The 17,872-nt window shown below is 33.3% G+C and overlaps 3 protein-coding genes across 6 annotated transcripts; 2 read left to right on the forward strand and 1 right to left on the reverse strand.

The window, feature by feature from the left end:
- Nucleotides 1–473: 473 nt before the first annotated feature.
- On the reverse strand, nucleotides 474–3,731 carry LOC8265856 (scarecrow-like protein 6). The gene has a single exon (XM_002511615.4). The coding sequence runs from the start codon at nucleotides 3,020–3,022 to the stop codon at nucleotides 812–814; it is 2,211 nt and encodes a 736-aa protein (XP_002511661.3). The 5' UTR covers nucleotides 3,023–3,731; the 3' UTR covers nucleotides 474–811.
- Nucleotides 3,732–8,170: 4,439 nt separating this feature from the next.
- On the forward strand, nucleotides 8,171–10,691 carry LOC8265857 (autophagy-related protein 8f). 4 transcript variants are annotated; one of them, XR_007214696.1, is made up of 7 exons: nucleotides 8,175–8,332; nucleotides 8,485–8,536; nucleotides 8,626–8,681; nucleotides 9,184–9,236; nucleotides 9,609–9,727; nucleotides 10,179–10,342; nucleotides 10,484–10,691. XR_007214696.1 is itself a non-coding variant. In XM_015728049.3 (6 exons), exons 2-6 carry the CDS (start codon nucleotides 8,500–8,502, stop codon nucleotides 10,064–10,066), a joined length of 291 nt encoding a protein of 96 aa, XP_015583535.1. In that variant the 5' UTR covers nucleotides 8,171–8,332; nucleotides 8,485–8,499; the 3' UTR covers nucleotides 10,067–10,182. The 4 variants fall into 4 exon arrangements, 2 of the variants coding, with proteins under 2 accessions (XP_015583535.1, XP_048226624.1); XR_007214703.1 differs by having other exon boundaries at nucleotides 8,183–8,332; nucleotides 8,610–8,681; XM_015728049.3 differs by lacking the exon at nucleotides 10,484–10,691 and having other exon boundaries at nucleotides 8,171–8,332; nucleotides 10,041–10,182.
- Nucleotides 10,692–13,793: 3,102 nt separating this feature from the next.
- LOC8265858 (root meristem growth factor 10) lies at nucleotides 13,794–14,786 on the forward strand. Its single transcript, XM_002511617.4, has 2 exons — nucleotides 13,794–14,277; nucleotides 14,423–14,786. The coding sequence occupies exons 1-2, from the start codon at nucleotides 14,161–14,163 to the stop codon at nucleotides 14,729–14,731; spliced, it is 426 nt and encodes a 141-aa protein (XP_002511663.1). The 5' UTR covers nucleotides 13,794–14,160; the 3' UTR covers nucleotides 14,732–14,786.
- Nucleotides 14,787–17,872: the final 3,086 nt, after the last annotated feature.

Here is a 17,872-nt window from a genome sequence, read left to right on the forward strand (position 1 = left end):
TATCACTCTAAAATGGCATTCCAAAAGCTGGTTCAATCCAAGACTCCCCTTGGCGTACTGTCCCAGCTGAAACGAAGGCAAGTGCTTTTATAAATTGAGACGCAGAAAGATGTCCAGCCAATAGGCTTTGAAGCAAAGTCAATGAAAATTCTGTTAACACCATTTAAATAAATCAATTGAAATTGGTAGCAACTAAGGGACACACAGCACAATCATCATACTGCAGCTAATTGCAGTAGAGAATGTAATCTTGAAAGTTTTCAAGTTGTCATTGCTTTCTTAAACTAAGGTATGGAGGCATAAAAGCTTAGACTCTGAACCAAGTTTATTGGAAATGCAAAGCAATGGGACAAAGGAATCTCAGCAAGATTACTAGTAAAGGTTGGAGAACATTGATGAAGTGCATAATTCTGAGGAAAAGAGTTCATGAACTACATTATAAATAAGTAATTTAGCCAATAAGCAGAAAAGAGTACGATTTGAATGCCAATTCTGATTTCCACATCTTGTTTTCCCAACGTTGTAAAGTGTACAGGAGTAAATTACCCTCTTGAACAGGAAAAGCACCATAACAGTTACATCTTAAGTGACAGGAAATAAGAACTGTACACAGCGATTGATCCAAGTTACTAAAATGTTGAGTTTCTTCATCGGAAACAATAAGCCTAAGGCACATAGAAAATTAGCATAAGAGAACCACAAAGACAACAAAATTCAAAAAGATGAGAAATTAAACCAGTAAGTTATGAGGAACCTCGGCAACTATGGCTAATTGGCAGAACCAATTTTCCAAAATGCTAATTCTCATTCCTCAACACCTCCAAGCTGAGGCTGAAATGAGCTCCTTTCGCTGCCAGCAAAGAACTAGCGTAGACTGTCTCTTTTCGACATGGAACCCCCTAACTGGAGTTCGCTGCACCAAACACTCAGCTTGTGACTCAGCAAAGTTACTGAATTGGAATGGAGTGAATCCAGACTGCAAAAACAGACTCTTCCAAGGAGTCGTCCTATCTGGGTGGCCATGACGACTCAAGACAATTTTCTCAATTGCTGGCTGGACCAAGAACCTCTCGATCTTTTGCAAGGCATCTATATTCATATTCACTGCTTCCAGTGATTCAAGTAGGCCTGAATAAGATTGAATTGAATGGTTTATATGGTGAGCAAATGGGAGGTCAGTTCGGTCACAGCCTCTGTCCAAAGAGACCACAATTTTGGGCGACAGCTGCTTCACAAAGCGAAGTACCACAGGAAGAGATGATGGATAATTAGAGAAGGGTGCAATTGGAAGATTGACAGCAATTACTTCTTTATCTGATATACGAATCGGCATTGACCAAGAACCAGAATTCAAGGCGTCAAGGCCTAAAATTTCAAGTTCGAATGGCATATTGATTTCACCAGCAAAAACTCTCAAATTTTCTTGAGTAAAACCAAGCTCAATTTCATCATGTGAAGGAGAAACAAAAGCAGTGATTTTTAGCGAAGAAACACCACCATTCCTCAACGCTAGCTCTTGCATCAAAGAGGCCCATTGCCCACCAAAGCCAATGTCAAAGTCAACAATATGAATTCTATCAGAACCCTCACAGGCCTCAAGGAGAGCTTGATTACAAGTAAAATTAGAGAACTGAAGTATCGGTGAGATCTCAGAGAAAGACTTGTAAGCACCAATCTTTAAAATAAGATTACAAGGTGACAAAGAAGATGGGTTTGCTGTGTTGTTCATGTGAAGAAGTAACTGCAAAGCTTCCTTGAAGTAAAAAGCAGCCCTAGTATGAGGCTTACCGATCGAGAGAGAGAGCTGGTGATTGAGCCGCGCCAATATCCCTTGCGCGAGTGCCGGATTGCCGGTTTCGATCAGCTCTGCTGCCTGGCATATTGGGTTAATTATCGCCTGCTGAAGCTGTTGGGCCGCCAATTCATCGGTCATAATTTTTTGCTTCATAATTGCTGGTCTTTGCTGTTGTTGTAGCATTTGAAGCTGATGCTGTTGCTGTTGCTGTCGCTGGAGAAATAACTCTGGCCTTGAATCAGGAAAAGGAAGTTTCTGAACCTGAAAGTTGTTAGCTCCAACCGGACCAGAATTAAGCCGCTTTGGTGGTGGTGGCGACAAGAGATGATGATGCTCTTGCAATTGTGCATATGACAATGGCAAGAACATAGCTTGGTTTTGGCTAAAATGAGCTTGATTTTGGTTGATTATCACTTGTGGATTGAAAATCTGCGGTTTCTCCTCTCTAGCTTCAATTGCTGGTTGATGCTGAAACATACCTGACAAAAGATTATTACCAGCTGAAGTAGTAGCCGGATTTGGGTCCTGGGTTTGGTTCAAAACCGAACCAATCCTAGCATTATGGCTGAGAAGAGGAAATGCTGAAGAAATTGGGTCAATGCTGTTTACCAAGTTAGCACCATTCATAGGTTCAAACCCAAAACCTTGATCTACTACACCAAAACCAGCATTGAACTCTGTATCATGAGACCCACTTCCGTCTTGTAAAAGCTTGTTTAATCCTAAAGATGGGTCCTCAATGTCACCCATAATTAACCTTAAAATAGATTGTTCTTGTTCTTGTTCTTGACTAGGAGACCCAGGTAACACACCCTCCCAGTCCTCCATTCCAAGCTGCTGTTGCCCACATTTTTCAGTACTTGTATCTACAGAAAGATTGCCAGAAACTGCAGCAGCAGCCACACCGGTGGTGGTGGTAGTTTCTATGGAGGTGCCGCGGCCGCCGCCGCCAGCAGCACTATTACTACCACCTTGTGAAGAAGACAGTGTTGAGGAAGATGTTGGAGGGCTTGGACTTCTTCTAGCGTCAAGCACAGATGTGGGCTCACTGCCCACATAGCAGCAAATTTCTTTGGGGTTGCTGTTTTGCCACTTCTGTTGACGGTGTTGGCTTTGCGGTGGCAATAGTAGCTGATGCAATGAATCTGGAGAAGAAGTAGAAGAAGAAGAAAAATCTAAGACCCCCTTCCCTTGAAAATCCTCAAAGGCTAGGGGCATGGCCTTCATCTATTAAAATCAAGAACAAGAATCTAAAACTCTCCAGTTTCTAGAATCAAGAACCAAGAGCACCCACACCACCCCAGAAATTTTTGCTTACAAAGACAGAGCAGAGGTTGCTGAACAAGAAAGAAGAAATAGTATTGGAAAAGATGAAATTAGATTTTTTGGAGGAGACAGTTTGATGAATGCATGCAGAAGTGATCAGGAAGAAACCATTTCAGAGCATACACATCATGGACCTTAGCTTCTTCTTCTTGTTTTGTAATAAATTTTTGTACAGCATCAAGAAAAAAGAAAGAACTCATTTTGGAACCATCTTTTATCGTCTTGGTTGTGCTGTTTTGTGTTGTGTGGGTTAACTTTGGTAGGTTTTCTTCCCTTTCACTTCTTTTCTTTTTCTCTTCTGCTGGTTTTGTAGTACTCTGTCTTCCTTCTGTTTCCTGCTATGGATGCGTGCAACATATAAAAGTGGTAAAGTGCCCTTCAATCCTCTCTCTCCTTGCTTTTTCTCTCTCTCTCTCTCTCTCTCTCTCTATTTTACTTATTTTTTTATTTATATACTTTTATTTTTCTTTAATGTGGCTTTTGTCTGTAAACGTAGTTATCTCCCCTGTGGGTTTAAAACGCAAAGTAAATTGGAAATCATTTCTTTTATCTAACCAAATTTTAAATCTTTTTATATATATCACAGATTAAGTTGAACAGGCCATACTTATAACTCTATATAAAATGGATCCTAACAATTATTCAAATATATTTTAATAATGTATTTAACCTTTTTAAATTATAATTAGATTGGTCGATTTATGTATTAAATAACTTTATGAGAAGTTTTTGATTATGTTTATAGAATGTAAGTAGAGAATATAATAAAATTTCTGAGGTAAGAGATATTTTATAATTAAACAATAATAATAATGAGTCAAATAAATAGGCCAGTGATAATTTAATTAAAATTTATTAAATTATATAAATATACGTGTCATCCATCCTGCTATCGAGTTGAATATATCAAGAAAATTTTACTGCTGCTTGTTGGTATATATTTGCTACGCTCCAGATAAGCACGTGGGCAACCCATTCTGAGTAGTACTTTGTTAATTATTTTCTTTTTACAGAGACCAACGAGACAGAGAAAAGGTAATCTGTCTCAGATTGTTTTTATAATGTTACTCGTTTTCCTAAAAACCCCTCCGATATTTTCCACTATTCCGACCGATCTTTCTTGAATAGCAGGGAGAGATGCAAGGGTATTGTAGTAATTAGGAAGAAACAGGTTCTGCTGGCCTGGATTTCGAAACTGAATCTGACGACCGGAGATAATGAGTGAGGCTTTTTGGAGTTTTTAAAATATCGAGACTGATTCAACGGTTGAGATTTTTTGTTTGGTTTTAGGAGTGAATGGCTGTGATCTACAGTTTATTTTGTTATTGTGAAATATTTCTTTTATTATTTTCCTTTAAGAAAAAGAAAAAAAAGGGAAATCAGTTTTTGGTCCAAAGAGGGAAGTTAGGATGTTATTGACCAATGGCTTTGGGTTGGTTGGATGAACTGTCACTTTCTAGTGCCGGTAAAAAAAGTAAAAGTAAATTTGAAAAGTAATTAAATTAACGTGGTGACCAGTCTATTCATCTACCACGGCTATTTTTGTAATTTTATGCTTTCGAAAACGATGCGTGGTGGTGTCGTATTGGCTACTATGGATTTATTTCTCCCTTTTCCTTTTTAATGATTTTGTATTTCCTGTATAGATTTTTAAGAAAATGGAATTACTATTATTCGTGAATTAAAAAATATTGACGTCTGATATCACTCGCCTAAGAAGGTGAAGCATTTGATCAAATTTTAGATCGGATTAAAAATGTTAGAATGTGATTGGATATTCGTGTATTTGAAAACTATATTTGGATAGTAGTGTTTTATAAGGGAAATTACAATAATGATTACATAATAAACTTAATAATGCAACAAATGAGAAGTTGATTGCAACATCTGACGGCATTGTTAATATTAGGCGATAATAATAGTTTTACAAAATATTTATAGCTCAAAAGTTCAATAAAATATCAAATTAAAATAAATATTCTAAATTTTTGTTTAATTTAATCCTAGAATATAATGTTTGTTGAGTATAATACTTAATATTAAATCTAAAATTGATTAAATTAACTAATAGTAAAATTTATTGCATAAATAAAATGTATAAGAAAAAATTAAAACTTAATAAATTCTTTTTATTTGGGATTTATAATAAAATATTCATATGGGTCAAGATAATTTGTGTATTTTTTTTTATATAATAGCTTCTTTTTACTCATATTTTCAATAAAACAAATTATTAGATAGACTTATTTTACCACGATACATGATATCTTTATTAAATATAATATTTGTACTTATTAATTTACTCATTACTATTAACTGACTATAATAAAAAAAATTAATCATTGTAAAACAATATTTAATAAATAATATTATGTATCGTTACACAATTAGTTATATTTATGGACAAAACAATTTATTCTTAAAATTAAAAAATTAAAAAGAAAATCTATCACATTTTCGTTAAGGCAATAAAATCCAATCATTAAATTATTGATGATAAGGCATTGCAATGTTGCTAAAATTCAAGGCATTTCATTCCATCCTAATCACTCTCCCAGAAATTGAAAAAACTAGATTTGTCAAATATCCAGCATCCAGCTATTTTTATAACCACATAACATTCCCATTAAAAGAATACTACGCTACATTCAAAGTTTTGAGCCTTCACCGCATTTAAAATAATAATAATAATAAGCTCTTAATTAAAACACATAGAAAACAAAACCATCTCTCTTTCTACTAAACAAATTCATCCTTTAGCGGCTGGCTTGCTTATATTAAAAAACAAATTCATCATGCATTAATAAAAAAGAAAAATGATAAAGAGAGGGGCAGCATAATGAGGAAGTATTGAATTCAATCAAACAATTCCACGTACAATTTCAAATTAGTTTTAAGTGGCTTCATTAAATTACTTAAACACCCTCTCCACCTTAATTTGCTGGCCTAATTACCTTGTGATTTATGAAGATTAGAGAAGTAAAGAAATCAGGTCAGCTGTATATTGCTTTAATTTTTTTTTTTATAAAAAGCTTCACATCTCTATTATAATTTTGGTTGAGAATATAAAGTCCGGTTAAATATTATTGTATTCTTTTTATTATTTTTTTAAATGTTAATGATTAGCAAATGATGATCCTCAGAAAATTTGTAAAACATCATTAGTAGAGTATTGTGTAGATTGGTGCTGTAATTGGAATTTAAAAAAGGCATTGCCACTAGAGGTTTTTTAGATGAGACTGATAGTTGCAGGCGGTCAAAAATCCTCTAAAAATCCAGCTTTCGGCGGAAGAAATCCAAAGAGTTTTTGTGTACTCACTCAGATGCAAGTAGACTAACTTATGTTTAGGCAATGTGTTACTATCAATCAAATCATATAATGAAGAAAAACAAGCAATTTATGAGGTGGATATAATACATAGCCACTTGCACGCTCATATATGTGTTTTTATTTATGTATCTGTATATGTATATGTATGTATATTGTTGCTTTCAGTGGACAAATTGTCCTTCGAGAACATTATGTTTCATTTCAATATTGTTGCTCTCAAATTTCTATTTTTTGTCATCATATCTCCTTAGATTCAAGTTGGGTTTCACTCCAAATTTGTAAGGATGCACAGTAAATGCAGTCGCTTTCATCTCTCCGACTTAAACTTTCCAATGAATGAATGATCATGAAAGTGGACATAATTACTTATAAAAGAGACAATAATGGAAACCCAGAAAAAGGGTACTATGGGGAATTTAAGAAGTGGGTAGTTTAGTTTGTGCAGACAAGATTGAAATATTGGGTAATGATGTGGGAACTAAGAAGAGGAAGAGGAGGGGGACATGCTTAGGTCTGCCATGAATTGTTTAGGGAAACCATGATTTGGACATGTCAGGGAGAAGGCTTAGTTTATTCTTTCAACCCCATGTGAAGGGCTAACAATAACAACTCTTTCTCCTTCTTCTCCCTCATATGAAGTGTAAAGTGACCCAACTCAAAGTCACTTTGCTTCCCTTCTCTTCCCTCGTTTTATTTTTTATTCAAATTTTTAATCTCCCTCTTTTTTCTTTTTTTCTTTTTTTTTTTGTAATTTATTATTTCCTCCAGAATTTTTGTTTCTTTGCTGGCTAAAAGGGATTTGTCATAATAAGTTCTTTTCTCTCTTCTCAAGACACCCTATTCATCAAGCTCAAGCAACACAACACACAGAAGAAAATGAAAAATTTCCCTACCCCATAGCCCATCCATAACAATGCAAAGATAAAGGCATTTGTAGATGATCACTTTTCTCAAATTCATTCTTCTTCTCGGTCTTTGTTATATTTGAAGGTTACTTATGATTAGGGAAGACTTTAAAGTCATATATTACATTAAGAAACTCCACCCACCTTCTCAAAAAAGGGCTTGGGGGGGCTTTGTTTATTTATATAAACATACGAGTTTATTACTTTGTTTTATTGTTAATACAACATTGATTGGACATACACATGGAAATAATTCAATATCATACATAACAAAATGCATATGGAGGGCTGATTGACTTCTTCTCCAATCAACCCCTGCAAACATAGATCACGAAAAAAAAAGAAAAGAAAAGAAGAGCAAACACTAGGAAATAGAGACATATACATGCATGCATTTGCGAATAAATATCAATTTTCTTTTTGTTTCTAGTAAGTGCCAACTTTTTCCATATAATTATTCTTGTTCCTAATATTGTAACATAGTTTTCTTTTTTTATTTTATTATAATACGTCTTCGTTCATCACTTGAAATTATAACGAAATATCATTAATTAATTTTATTTTTACATGGCACATAAATTTCATGTGTTTAAAATAGTGTTCATTTACTGGACAAAGAGCCAGGAATATAATGGGACTGTCCTGAGACTTAAAGCTAAAGGGAGCAAAAAGAAACTAAAAGGCCTGATATAAATTGATTGTAGCTATTTGGATACAGGCCCTGTGGCAATAGGCCTTATTGGGCCGGATTATGCAACTCACCCAACTTTAAACCCGACACGTTTACCAAGACTGAAGACGATTCTTGACCCACTCTTATGTGTTAACGCGGTGGGATTTTATGGGTCTTTACCGCATCCGTACCCGGTTAACCGGAGAGAAATTAGAAACAACTATATAATCCTCACTTTAATTCTGATAAACTCATAATCTACGTCTTTATCCCCAATTTTTTTTTTCAACTCCACTGTTTCCGTAAGTGCTTTGAATTTTTAGTCTTATGCTCTGTTTATTTTAATTTATATCGTTTTTAATTTTATTTTTTTTTAAAAGAAAGAATTGTAATAACCAGATTGTTTCAAATATTATTTGTATAATTTCGGATTTATGTCTATGGTATTGTGCAGGAATTTGAACGAAAAATGACGAAGAGTAGCTTCAAGTTCGAACATGATTTTGGTATGGTGTTACTTGAGCACTTTGTTTGGTGTAACCATAATTTTTTTTTTTTTATTTTGTTATTTTGATTCAGATTTATAATTATACAGAGAAGAGGCGCGCTGAGGCGGTGAGAATTAGGGCTAAATATCCAGATAGAGTTCCGGTGAGAATTGATGTCTAATTTTTTTTTGTCTGTTACTTCATATCGCATTGAGTGGTTAAATTTTACTGCTAAAATTTAGCAACTTTATTATGTGAATTAGGTAATTTATATGGTAGGATAAGAAATTTTAGTTCTTAATGTTTTTTGAGTTTTGGAAATTGCTTGCAAAGAATTGCAGGTAATTGATGCCTTTAACAGGCAGTGTATAGAAGATTTTAACAACAATCCTAAATAGGCACTCAGTATTTTTTAATAGTCGATGCCTAAATAAGCCCTTAGTATTTATCAGTAGTCTATCTATTATTATTATTATTATTGTAGCTAAGCACTTCCTCTACCATAACACTGATCAATCGTGTATCACCAGATTTTTATACTTGGTCTAGTAGTATTAGTGTTTACTGCATGCTCTATAACAATAGATTGCATCTTTTATTCTATAGGTAGCATCAGCTTAAGCCTTTGTATTCCCAATTATGTGCTGAATTGTGCATTTTTATAGGTAATTGTGGAGAAGGCTGAAAGAAGTGATATTCCTGACATTGATAAGAAAAAGTAAGGATCAGCTGTATGCTGCAATCCTTTTTGTACTTCTGATTTCCTATACTTCTTCCTTCATTGTTGATTGTTTGTTTTTGTCTCAATTTGACTTTCAACTCCATCATGACTACCACTGAAGTGTTGTTCTCTCTTCTCTTACTCCAACAAACATACATACGAACCCACAATTTATACACGTTTGACTTGTAACTAGATGGAGAAGTGAATGAATGTTGTCTTGTTCCATAGTAAAAGTGTTCCCTGTTCTTTTCTGTAAGTGGTCCAACCCAAGGGTGGGTTCAAACTCAATAGTTTCCCTGATGTTTTTTGAGCTCCTAAAATCCTTGATGGGCTTGTATTATTTTGACATTGATCTAAATTCTACAGATATCTAGTCCCAGCTGACCTGACAGTGGGTCAGTTGGTCTATGTAATCCGGAAGAGGATTAAACTGAGTGCAGAAAAGGCCATTTTCATATTTGTGGACAATGTCCTCCCACCAACTGGTAGAACTCTCTCTCTCTCTCTCTCTCTCACTCTGTATACATACATCTGTACGACATAGGCCCCCAGTCTAACACTCAATTTGGTGATTTCGCATTTTATCTCTGATTAGTGTAGTGTGTGCGGTGTTAACCATTTTGATTTATTCCAAATTAAATTAGCACAGGGCATTGAAGAGTAGAACATTTGTCTTTTGGTTCTTTCCTTTACCTTTCTTCTGAATGATTGTTGATAATGTGCAGTTGTGTAAATATTAACACTCAAAAACTTTGAAACCGATTTAGATTATCCACGACTATTTTGGCAAATCTGCAGGTGCAATGTGCAAGTATATATGTTGAGTGGATCACTGTGCAGCAACCAGCATCTGTGTTTAAATATCTGGGTTCCTGCAGACATGTATAAAAGATAACAACATTGATGAAGTAATAAATTGATTCTTCTATGTTGCAGGGGCAGTAATGTCTACGATCTATGATGAAAAGAAGGATGAAGATGGATTTCTTTATGTTACATATAGCGGAGAGAATACATTTGGGTAGTAGATGCTGCCTTAGTTAAAGTGCCTTTAATGTGTTGCAGTCTCTGATATGCCTACACTCATATCTATTATTCTGGTATTTTACCTTTCATGTATAGTTTTACGTTGTATATATTGTTCCTTTAAAGTAAATGACACGAGCTGCTAAATAATTTTTCATTTCCATGAAAAAGTGATTACTTTAAATAGAATACTTGTTTTATTATTTGGTTTCTAGATTTCCCACATTGATACTGCCAAGTGATGTTACCACAAGAATACAAGACAAATGTTGCAAGTGATGAAGAGAGCAGGGGAAGATTCATGTAATGGAGGAAAGTTTTTATGCGTAGTGGTTTCATTAGGGTCTTGTGCAGATACGTTACTGCCTTTTTGTCATTTAACCTTTTTATTTTTTTAACAAAGCTTTTAGTCATTTAACTTAACTTCTACATCTCATTACCATGTTTCTTCCCAGGAATACCTCTAATCTCATTTTCTTTTGCATTACCCGTCCTTTACAATTCCATTCCATCTTTATGCAGCCACAGAATATATGTATAATATTCTTTAAATAAAAAATTTTAATTATATAAATTAATAATATTTATAATTATATAGGGATAGATTCATAAAGACGAAGGAAATGTAAATTAGTTGAGGTATCTTATATTTTAAGCGTTTTACCATACCAAATACTCGAGTGCAATGCAAGTTTATTAAATCTTTGGCCATTTTTCTAATACCTCAGCAGCTCAGAAAGGCAAACTATCCACCATATTCTCTTATCCTCAGCCGCTTAATTGATAAAATTGCGCAATGTGATCTAACAAGGTTGTGAAGGAGCTCGACTGTTTATGAACTTTTGAGTTCGATAAAGCATGCCAATTTGGGCTTTATAAATTCATGACCTAGTTGTTTAATTATGAATTTTATTATTATAGTCTCCATAATGGGAGTTTATGAATAATTAATTTAATCTACAGTCATTTAACTCTTTCGGGCTCTTAAGGTATGAGAATGAAAATTTGATACATTTTTCAAACACAGCTCAATAACAAAGAAGGCAAATTCCAAATTAGCCAAACGTCAGTCCGTTTCAGCTTGATTGCACTGTGGATCTAACTAAAATACTGAACCTCAAAGGAAGGGTAGGAAAGAGGCAAAAATGGGAGTTGAGAAGTGAGAAGAACAAAGGAAGAAGAGAAAGAAGAATATGAGAAACAGAGGAGAGAGAGAGGAGTAATATCTTGTAATTTCATTAACATTTGCTGCCCTCGTACTTGCAATCTTTAACTATTTAACCCACTCCTTTCTAACTAACCCTTATCCAACTAACTCAATTAATGCTTATCGACTAATCTCTTACTCAATTCTACTTTTGTCACTTACAATGATATTATTTTTCCATTCTAAAATAACTGGCACCTTAAATAAATTATTTTATTCTAAATTATACAACATTAATTTTTATTTTTTTTTAATTACACTTTTAATCATCACGAGCGACATTGATAAAATAATAAAAAAAATACTTTTTCAGTATAAATGCATTAATAAAACTTAAAGGTTGTAAGAGATAGGAAAAAGTATATAATAAAGTAGAAAAGATCATAGTAATTTTAAATATTCTAATGAATGATTATTTTAATTACATCAAGTTATATAATTTAGGCTAGATTTTATAATGTAAGCAACATATATTTAGAACGAAGGCAGTATGTTATAATGCTATTCTCTTGCAAATTGTCAACATCGAATCCCACTCACCTTGAAATCCAAGTCTGTCGCGCAGTTGATCGATTTCATACACTTCACTGCCACTACGCATGTTATACTAACCACTAACCTCCACAGCTTACCAAATCAAACCAATCGACTTGGCTCGTTCATGCTTATTGCATTTTCTTTCTGCAATTTCAGTTTTCAGTTATACGTTACAGTTAACGAACTTCTTGGATGAAGTTCTATTCACGACTAAAGGCCAATTTGGTCGGGATTATACTTTTGACAGTTCATATTCCCATTTTGCCGATTTTCTTTTCCCTCTTTAATATTCCACTGGTAGTTAAATTGTTGTATGGAGTGGCTTAATCTAAATTTTATTTTCTTGGTTAGTAAATAATAATTTGTATTTAGATTTATTCGGCTATTAAAATATAGGATTTTGATTTTTCAACTCAGTCTAACTAAGTGCTAATCTCAAGTTAATTGAAATTGGCTGTATGAATATTATTCAAAAAAGAAAATAGTTACCGACACTATTATCATATAAAATTATTAATATCCAACTCAATTAGCTTGAGTTCACCTAAAAGTTAAAGTAATATTTTCATAAGAAAGAGGGTCCCGAAACCAATACTTGTTGGATCTTGGGAATGGCAAACAGTTCAAAAGTGTGGTCTATTCTTTTTAAAAAAATATGTATATTTTTTCTTTTTCGGGGGTTTGTTGGACGGGACCAGTGGACCACAATGGATGATATCTTAGGAACAAGAACATGGGTTTTTGGCGGCCACAAGACCAAGCCCAAGTAGACTTGGGCAATTGAATGAATCACATGGGTATTTGCCGCGTGTCAGACATGGCCGGTATTGACGGTTAGGGCACCCTTAGATGTTCCTTGAGAAAGGAACATACAAGGGGCGATTCATGAGCCATTGTCTCCTCTTTCCCTTTGTCCCTACCATCTCTCTCTCCCGATCGTAGGGTCCATTTGTGTTTTCCTGATCATGTGGGTGTCACGCAACAATCATGACCAGTCGATTTCGTTTGTCTTACATTTGCCAACAATAAGTTATCAACTTATGATAATGTAAAAAGATTTCACCCTAAAATTGAAGACCCTTTCTTATCAACTCTCTCCTGCTAAAAGAAAAAACAGAAGTTAACACATATGATTTCGAACTAGTAGTAGCTTTCTGATTATCTCATTATATTGGATAAATCTTCAACCATTTCAATTCTAAATATATAAACAGAAGATTATAGTTGATCACCCTTATAATGTTTCATTTGGACTTGCCAGGCTTTACTTAGAAACAAATCAAGCAAGGATAGCTCCCGTTTCTAACCCAAGAAAGAAAAAAAAGAACGAGAATCCAAGTATTTTTTGTATGTATATATACATATAACATAAAATCTAAAGTCATGATTTTTAAATATTTTTGTCATTTAACGTAATAATACTCTTTAAATATCATATATCCTTGTGTTACTATACAATCGTGCATCAAACATTTTCATGGATGTTTGGTGTTCACATCTCCTTCTGTCCTTTTATCATTATCACTTTTTTAATGTTTAAATAAAATAATATAAAACAGATGCAAAAGGCTTTCTATTTTTCATTAATATTAGAATATGTATCTCATTATAATAATCAAGGTAATATTTTCAAGGTGAAAAGGCAAGCAAGGGCAAGAAACAAGGAGGCAGAAGATGTGCAAGTGGTGAATGTTCAGTACCAATCGGTTTAGAAAACGAGAGAGTGCATAATAAACTTCTCATGACATTATTAATTCGTTTTTATAGTAATATCTTTTATGGAAATCTCCCTTTTGGACTCTCATCTTCCTTTATATACACGAGATGCTATTCTCAAAGCTTCTTCTCCCTGGTGGGGTACTTCAATGGGACCCAAAATTAATTGAAAATTTTTGGAAGAAGAAGGGACAAAAGAAACCTCCCCATATCTTCCTCACTTCTCCTCACCCATACATTTGCATGTTCTGCAAAGAGAAAGTCTTTAATCTCCTGATACACTTGCAGTTAATGCTCTTACTACAAATATCACTACTCTAGCTACCATCACTGCACTGCCACTGTCATCGCCACTGATCGTTATTGTTTCTGCATCTGCTACTACGTACTTGCTAATAGTTTGCTTGCTCCTTTTTCTTTTTGAACATTAACATGTCAATCACATCTTTTCTTCTTCTTTTTCTTTTATGCAATTCTTTGCATGCATGTAATGCCAGACCTATTCCTGCTACTACTGATAATACAAACCTCGACAAGAAATTTAATCAGGTTGGTGCAATTATACGCTGAGAACGGAAACCTTGCTCTTCCTGAATTTATATTTATTTTTTTAAATAGCTATCTATCTGTATATGTTAAAAGATTGAGTCTATTCGAGTGATCAAATCTTCTCAAATTTCTGGGTTTAATGCAGAATGATGAGAAGAAGGTTTCAGTTGCAGAAAAGGTGGAGTCTTCGGCATCTGGAATTGCAAAGGAAGATAGCATCGTGCAGACTCATCTATTGGAGGATAATAATCAAACGTCCAAAGACTCCAAGGCTAAAAATAAGAAGCTCATGATGGCAAAAGAGGATATTGCAAGAAAATCATCAGGTTCTGTTCAAAAAGAGTCGCTTGTTTCAGTTCCTTGGCGTGTGCCTCATAAAAAACGTGGAGATAAGCACCCTGGTTTCAACTTGGACTACTCACCACCAAAGACACACCCACCTTCACACAACTGAAACATATCATCAATTTTGCTATTTTCTTGTAATCTCTATATATTTCACTTCCATACTAGCTTCTCTACTTGATCCTTGAGGGTATATTCTTAGTTATATCATCCAGAAAGTTTTCATGAAGTATAGAGAAATGGAGAACTTAAACAAAGGGTCTGTGACAAACCCTAGGGTTCTAAATCTAACTGTGGGCATAACTACAGAAACTAATACTAATACATATATATAACAAAGGCTTCTGCGTTTACACATATAATATACCAGGCCTCTGATGATTAATGTACATCAAAATGATACTTTTCTTCGTTAATTAACAACCACATTGTCATCACACTCATCAATTATTCTTCTTCAGTTTTATTAACTTGGTAGTCTTCTTCTCCTCCGGCCAAATCTAGCTAGGTTGGGTATGTGATTTGCACGAAAACCTAGCCGGTGGTCTTACATTAATTAGTTTGGGTTAGTTTGTTTGCACTTGATGAAATGTGAAAAGAATGCACTGGCAATTCCTAGCTAGGTGATCATCAATTATATACATCATAGTATATAATATAAGTGATTTAGCAGGTAAATTTAGCTAGGACTTAGCCACATCCAATCAGTAGGGGTAAATTCAATATCCCTTCAATTGGTTTGGTGATGCAGTAACTAGCTTTTTAGTTAATCACGAGCAGAAAATTATACTAGCAAAGGCTTATGAATTAAATCAGCAGGCAGCATATACATGGAAAAAGTTTCAATGTGGTAGCTTGCCAGTCTTTCCTAAATTTGTTTCGATAAATAGCAGATCATATTTGCATATCTTTTTGGTATCACCTCAAGAATCCATTTGCATGCTGAATGGAACATTGTGTATGAATATGGGTATGGGGTTTAAATGCTTTGCTTGTTTTGGGGTATGTATAAGGGTAGAGTTGTTCAGTTTTCCTGATTATATGCAGGCATATATATATATATATATATATATATTTTTTTTTAAGTACTTTCCGCGACAGATCATTTTCCTTTTCAGTATAGCTTCAATTCATGAAATCTCAATATATAATCTCATTTCTGTTCGAATTAATTGAAGTGTTTTAACAATGATATCTTACTGCCATAGGGGATAAATTAACAAGATATAGTAAAAAAAAACCGAAAAGATATGAACATTAAATGAAGGGTGGACATATTTGTGAGCTTTGGTAGTTGGATAATTCATGGTAATTAATAAGGACGACCGTTAAATATCAATTCCTAAACTTGCATCTCGATATTTGAATTACTCCACATGGGATTGGGATTGTCATTTCCTACTTAATTTTGGTCTCATGCAATTCATTCTTACAAATTCTTATTACAAATTTTTATCCATGTAAGTTTTATATATTATAATAAATAAAACAGTAATACATACATATATATATATATATATATATATATATATATATATATATATATATATATATATATAAAAGAATGTATATATTGCAAAAAAAAGCGATACACATATATATAAATAAGCATTTTATACTTTGACATTAAATAATCTAACATATTTAATTATTTAATATTAATAAAATATATAAAATATATTGTCTGTTGATAATAAATTTTTGCCACCTACATCTAAATGGTATTAATCTCTTACTTTTTTTTTTAATACTATATATGTATATTTATTTTTTTTCAAAATCATAGTTACCGATTGAGATTCCAATAATTTTTTTTTAAGATGACAACGTAAGTCCACCTAAGCCTGACACTATTTAGCACATCACTCATTGATTGAATTATTTGTGTAAGACCTACTTTTCTAATTATGTTTAAAGAGATCAGTCAACTAGTGATGCGTTAATTAGTGTCATGTTTCGATGGACTTTTAAAAATTAAAATTCTAAAAAGTATTATCAGATTAAACAAAAATAAATATAATATTACAAGTAATAAATTAAAAGATTAATATCATTTGAATATAAATGATAAATCTTTGATACCAACAGAATAATTTATTTTAAATATTAATTATATAAATAGAGAAAAGAATTTCATTGATGAAGGCTAATTTCACATCTATATGTTTTATAATTCAGGAAATTCAACTTAGTAAAGTATCGGCTAGTTTCGGTGTATTGATACTTATTTTTATTTTGATTACTATTTTATACATATTATTTATTCAATTTTGGATTACGGTATACCCGAAAATAAGTAAGAAAAATCCTATGGTTTTGTGATAGCAAACTTTGAGTTGCACCAAACAAGTTCTCTAATGTCGACTTTTGGAAGACGTTGACAACAATGTTGTAGACCAAAAACCTTTATGCTATAGTTTTAAACCTGTCCGTATCAAAACAAACAAAAAATGGTTTTAAAAGCTCTTCTATGGTCCCCCCCGACCCACCAAAATATATATATATATTCAAGAACAATGAAAATATATTTCAGTAAATAATTAATATGAGAAAAATATAACCCGGGTGCAGAGAGACAGGTTTGGGATCTAACAAGAGACATGAGATGCATCAATTCGCAGAGTGTCTCCAAAAGACATCAAAGAAAGTGTGTAGTTCTACTCAACTTTAAAATCCCCAAAAAATAACAGATACCCAAGAACTTTGATGCACACAGATGTTGCTGCTTAACATATTAAGATTAAGAGTACAGACATCCCATTTACATTTGAAAACCTTATAACAATTTCCTATGCCATGATTCAAAAGGGATGAAGAAATCTGCATTCCAACTGGTTCCCACTACAGACATCACATCATGTTACACTTTTATGTTTCCTCATCAACTTACTGTACGAATTAATATGTTTGGTTCTATATATTTGTTCACTTTATAGGCTTTAGCATCCCAGATGTTGATATTGTAATGTAAGAAGAAAAAAAAGTATTAACAGCTGTCGATATTAATATTTATTCAAGAACATAAATAAATAAATAAAAGATTATCTTTCATACATAAATTCATACTAAACATAAAATTCATACTGAACATGCATGTGATCGCCGGGAAAAGATTAATAAATTAAAAGTAATATTATTTTGAAAAGGATACGAAAATTAAATAAATGTTCTTGAATATTCTCAACCAAGCTCTAGGCCATTAATTCCCTTTTAGCCAAAGACGTAGATAAGTGAATTGACCTTTATTCAA

This window comes from Ricinus communis, chromosome 1 (assembly GCF_019578655.1).
Source record: "Ricinus communis isolate WT05 ecotype wild-type chromosome 1, ASM1957865v1, whole genome shotgun sequence".
Taxonomy (NCBI): Eukaryota; Viridiplantae; Streptophyta; class Magnoliopsida; order Malpighiales; family Euphorbiaceae; genus Ricinus; species Ricinus communis.

Bases quoted from the DNA above. Each gene is read 5' to 3' on its own strand.
- LOC8265858 (XM_002511617.4), top strand. From the start codon at position 14,161: ATGTCAATCACATCTTTTCTTCTTCTTTTTCTTTTATGCAATTCTTTG. The intron at 14,278-14,422 runs GTTGGTGCAATT...GGTTTAATGCAG, and splicing joins TCGACAAGAAATTTAATCAG to AATGATGAGAAGAAGGTTTC.
- LOC8265856 (XM_002511615.4), bottom strand. From the start codon at position 3,022: ATGAAGGCCATGCCCCTAGCCTTTGAGGATTTTCAAGGGAAGGGGGTC.
- LOC8265857 (XM_048370667.1), top strand. From the start codon at position 8,500: ATGACGAAGAGTAGCTTCAAGTTCGAACATGATTTTG. The intron at 9,237-9,608 runs GTAAGGATCAGC...TAAATTCTACAG, and splicing joins CCTGACATTGATAAGAAAAA to ATATCTAGTCCCAGCTGACC. The intron at 9,728-10,178 runs GTAGAACTCTCT...TCTATGTTGCAG, and splicing joins CAATGTCCTCCCACCAACTG to GGGCAGTAATGTCTACGATC.